Source organism: Montipora capricornis, chromosome 7 (genome assembly GCF_036669925.1).
Source record: "Montipora capricornis isolate CH-2021 chromosome 7, ASM3666992v2, whole genome shotgun sequence".
Lineage (NCBI taxonomy): Eukaryota > Metazoa > Cnidaria > Anthozoa > Scleractinia > Acroporidae > Montipora > Montipora capricornis.
Window position 1 is genome coordinate 28,136,394 of NC_090889.1, and position 5,000 is coordinate 28,141,393.

General features: G+C 39.7%; 1 protein-coding gene across 1 annotated transcript in view; it reads right to left on the bottom strand.

The window, feature by feature from the left end:
* LOC138056747 (protein SEC13 homolog) overlaps positions 1-5,000 on the bottom strand; it is a 16,151-nt gene that overhangs the window by 6,102 nt on the left and 5,049 nt on the right. Inside the window, exons 7-8 of the mRNA XM_068902620.1 lie at positions 3,616-3,659; positions 2,046-2,102 (exon numbers count right to left, since the gene is read on the bottom strand). Coding sequence (XP_068758721.1) covers positions 2,046-2,102; positions 3,616-3,659 — 101 coding nt within the window. The remainder of the gene's footprint in view (positions 1-2,045; positions 2,103-3,615; positions 3,660-5,000) is intronic.

Here is a 5,000-nt window from a genome sequence, read left to right on the forward strand (position 1 = left end):
TTTCAAAACAAAAAATCTCTAGACTTCATCTTAATTTCCAGACTTTTTCCAGGTCTGGAAAACTGGTTTGCAAATTTCCACTCTTTTTCAAGAATTCAAGACTCTTTACGAACCCTGTATAAAATACATGACGAAAATAACAATCAGATAAGAAGGAAAAAAAACTAAACAAAAGAAATAGCTCGTCTTTCATATGACCTTGAAAAATAAACAATAAAACAGAACGCACACAAAAATGCAAAAATTCTAATTGGCTTAACGACCAAATACAAACAAGTGTGAATTTTCATTTGCTTAGTGAGCGCAGATGCAAACAAAATCATCTTTAAAATCTTTATTATGATGAATTCAAATAATGGTTTTGGCTAAAAGGGATGACTCAAAAGTACCTTCTTGAGCCCATGGTGCACCAAACCAGAGACCATGTTGTCACTAGGTAAAGGTAAAGTCACTGCTTACGGGCCAGAAGGCCCATAAGGCCGGCACTTATCTCCGGTTTCCTTAGCATGAAGCCACTAGGAGTATTTCTACTCCCCCCTGGATGGGATGCTAGTCCATTGCAGAGTTATTCCCAGCATTTTGCCGGTACCCATTTATACACCTGGGTGGAGAGAGGCACCGTGAGAGTAAAGTGCCTTGCCCAACAACGCAACACAATGTCCCTGGCCAGGACCCAAACCCGGACCACTTGATCCGGAGCCGGGTGCACTAACCATGAGGCCACTGCGCCTTCCATGTTGTCACTAGTTTGCAGCAACTGCTGACTGGAAGAAGGTCCTACCAGGTCATCTCTTTTAACCGCCACCTCAGATAATGGGGAGTGACATGGAATGCTGGGGCAGTTTCACACTGTGACACTTACACCAAAAATTACCATATTTAGAGGTGCCAGGCAAATTTAATGTGAACGATAATGACATTTCACATGTTACTGGTTAGTCTAACTGATCATAATGAAAAACTACTGGTAAGTAGGAGACTTTGTAACCCAGATGTGAACATAGAGTCATGTTTCTTTGGTCGTGTAGAATTTTGGCTTTGTAGAAAACAGCCTGGACTTGTGGAATAAATTATGGTAAAAAATTACAAGTCTTGAGTTGAAGTATCAGCAACATTTTTCTGGTCCTTGGAAGCCGGATAGAACGACCAAATCAAAGAAGTGGTGTGGAATTTGGGAATTTGGTATGGATTCGACCAGAGTAATCGACTCACACAACCCAAACAGTGAGTATGAAAATTATGAGTTTAAAAAGCAAACGTGCTGCGGTCAAAAAAAGAATAACTAACACTCTGAACAAATTAGATTCAACCATTGAACAATATGGACGGAAGGCTATAATTCCTGGCTATGTAAACAATTTGCAAGAATATCTCATCGAAGTGAAAGACCTTAATGATGAACTCGTTTCTGTAATCCCAGAGAATGAGGCTGCACGAAACCACTTTAGATTGGTACGAGGAACAGCTTGAAAGAGTTCAAGAAGCTAAATTGGAGCTAATGCGCACCTTGATGAAAGAGCAGAGAAAGGTTCTAGCAGATTAAGCCCGGTTAAATTAAGCTTAAGATCCTCCCAAGCAGCCAAAATTCGGGCAAAAAATTAATGACCTCAGTGGAAATTAAAGCAAAACAACTAGTCTTGGAGGAACAGCGAAGAGTGGGAAATTGAAAATCAACTTTGAGGTTAAAAGAAAGCTTGAACGTGTTCAAGACAAAGCTGAAAGGCTCAAATTCAAGGCTGGAGAGAAAAGAATGACTCAGGAAGCCAATGACAAGGCTGCATGCCTCACAGCAGAAGCCGACTTAAACACAGTCTGGATCAACTTCCAAATGGGTAAATATGGGACAGTAGTCTTGTTTGAGGATGACTTCTGCTCAAGTTGTGGAAACGTCAGTCAATGTCACCAGAAACAGTCATTCTCAGGATTACTCTCACCTGGATCATCTTTCTTCATCAAGTGGATTAGTCAAACAATGAAAAACAGAGCACTGAACATAATAATAGCATAAAACCTGCAAACACTATTAATGTTTCTAACATTATTACCTCTATAAATGATCCAGGTGAAACAGAAGGGGCCCAGCTAACAGCATTACAGCCAATCTAGAAAATGATATTAAAGAATGATTATTTCTGATAGTTTAGCTCTAATCAAGAATCAATTAATTTATCAGTGATCAGTGTTGTCAACTGCAGGGCCAGTGCTATGATGTCTGGTTTATGACAAGGAAAAATCAGATTTGCACAGAGGTAGCCTCTCAGCCCTGCCTTCGGGATAATATGAATTTTTTTGCTAAGTTAGCTATTTATGGAATGGCGGATAAAAACAATAATAGAAACAGTTGTGAGCTTAACATTGCAAGAAGGCACACTCGTTGAGCAAAATTTTTTTTGGCATCATTCTGCTTGCTGCATCATTGCATACTGCCATCTTGGCCCAAATGGGTTCATATGACATCATCTAGTTCAGACATGAAGGAAAACAGACTTTAGTCTCTACTTCTGGCCCTGTCCCTGTGTCCCTTCATTTTCTACTTTTTAGACAAAAACCATTCCTGGACCTGCTGGCTCTCCTTATTTCCCCACAAAAAAATTTCATTTTTCTTGTCACAAGATTACCAAAAAGTTTCTGGTCTCAAAAAATAAATGTGAATACTCGAACAGCTAAGGTGGTTCTGACTGTTAATCATATTTACCAGGCATCAGCTGGTGCTTATGTTAACGCAAAATTATTCCAACAATATAATTCCAGGAATACATTATGATACAGCAAGCAACCATTGGATCTTGAAGAGGGTGACATTCAATGAAAAAAAAATTACTCAATATCAACTCTTTGATGCTCACACCGGCCTAAACCGGCCAGACTTAGCATTTTACTCTGTCTAACGCCAGACAATTTTACTCGTCAATGGGGAACCCCTGGGAGTCAATGGGTTAAACTACTTTTTCAAAGGACTTGTAGTTTTTCCGTACATTTAAATTTTTTTACTAAGACTTTCCTGTATCAGATGTTGGCAGGTCTAATCATTAGCGAGTTTAAGAAACGACGCCGGCTACAGTACAACTACGACAAGGCCACAAAACAATAATACCATTGGTTAAAAGAGCATAAATAATCGTGCTGCATACATGTATGTAGCACAGATTTTAGCAGGTATGTTTGCGGTCCTCTGTGTAACAACAACACAAAATCACTAAATTTGAGGTTTTGACGACAACATAAGCACGCAACAGAGAATCTTCATTCTCTCTTTTCACTCTGAAACCACTCGTACTAACTTCTTTTTAGGATACTTCGCCCATATTGTAGGACGTGAACGAGAATGAATAATCACAAAGACTCGTGATAGAGCCAAGTTATATTTTGAGGTGACGTCTTCGTCAACTGTCACCGTCGTAGATCTTAAAGTCCTTATTCGTTCAAAACCCTAATAAAAGTCGCAAGTTTAAATTTAAACAATCAAGAATGATGTCTTAACTTGAACCAAAATACAAGATCACTAAAACATTCCCAATTGCTGACATAAGCAATTATTTATACAAGTCTTTTCAAAGTTCTTGTCTTGACGCAATATTGAGGACAGTGTACCAAGAAAAAAACCGGCTAACTTACTGTGTGCGCATTATTAATTTTCTTGTAATCCCAAATCCCATCCCCTGAAAAACAAACAAAAATTAACATAGCAACTGGGTTGATAATGATAAATTGGTCCAATGCTAAAGATAAGTCCCTCCCTTTATTTTTGCCCCTAACCCTTTGACTCCCCCGTCTAATGCCAGACGATTTTACTTCATCAATGGGGAACCCCTGTGAGTCAATGGGTCAAACTATGTCCCCATAAACCGTTTGCCACCCAAACCGGCCCAAGCCAGCCAGACTTAGTATTTTACTCTGCCTAACGCCAGATGATTTTACTCTTCAATGAGGAAACCCTGGGAGTCAATGGGCTAAAATAGCTGAAAGACAAAATGCTTCCCATAATAAGGTCCCTCAAATATAAGACTGACAAAATTAATCCTCTACAGTTGTCTTAAGGCACACATTAACCTACATTGTGAGGAATACATAATGCAGATTACGATAGGCTACCTCAACCATATGAGCTGCACTGAGAATACACAAATCGACGAGGTGTTGGAAACTTCAACTAAAAGGACATTTACAGTACTTGTACTCCAGTTTACTAAAGTTCTTGTTATTGTGTTTTAGAAAACACAAGGAAGTTCTCTACACTAAGAATGTCCCTGTTTCCAACCCACTCTGTAATGAAATTAGCATAAACAAACCAGCAGATGGAAAACTACATGCAAAGCAGCTGATCAAACAAGAAAGTACAGAATTACAGACCAAAGTATGTAACTATAATTATCTTTCAAGCAACATGTATTCTTTGTTCTTTGGTAGATTAGCCATTGATCCATTTTTTGAGTAGTAGATGACCAAAAAAGCTGAATATTAAGCCCACCACACACGGTGAGGAAGGAGCTGAGCTAACTGCCTCGCAAGACGGTTTGCTCAGCTGTTTTCTCACCGTGTGCAGGGAACTTTTGGTGAGAAATTGGCCTTGCGAGGCCGTGAGGAAAAAATCAAACATGTTTGATATTTTTCGCCTTGCGAGGCAAATTCCTCATTGTGTGCAGCCATCGTCAGAATCGAGTTGAGCTTGGTCAATGAAAATAAAAGGCATTCTCACGTGACTTTAGAATTTCTTCCTCCGACACCATCCTGAACCGCTGGAGTCACGTGAATATGCCATGTATTTTTATTGGCTGCTTGATTAAACCAAGCTCAGCTCGATTCTCATGATGGCCGCACACATTGAGGAATTTGTCTCGTGATGCCAAAAATATCAAACATGTTTGATTTTATCCTCACGGCCTCGCGAGGCGAATTTCTCACCACAATTTCCCCGCACACGTGAGGAAACGTGTGCGGCGGGCTTTAGTAACCCACACCATGGGAAGGACACAACACTTCTGAAAAACAGAGATCTTTGC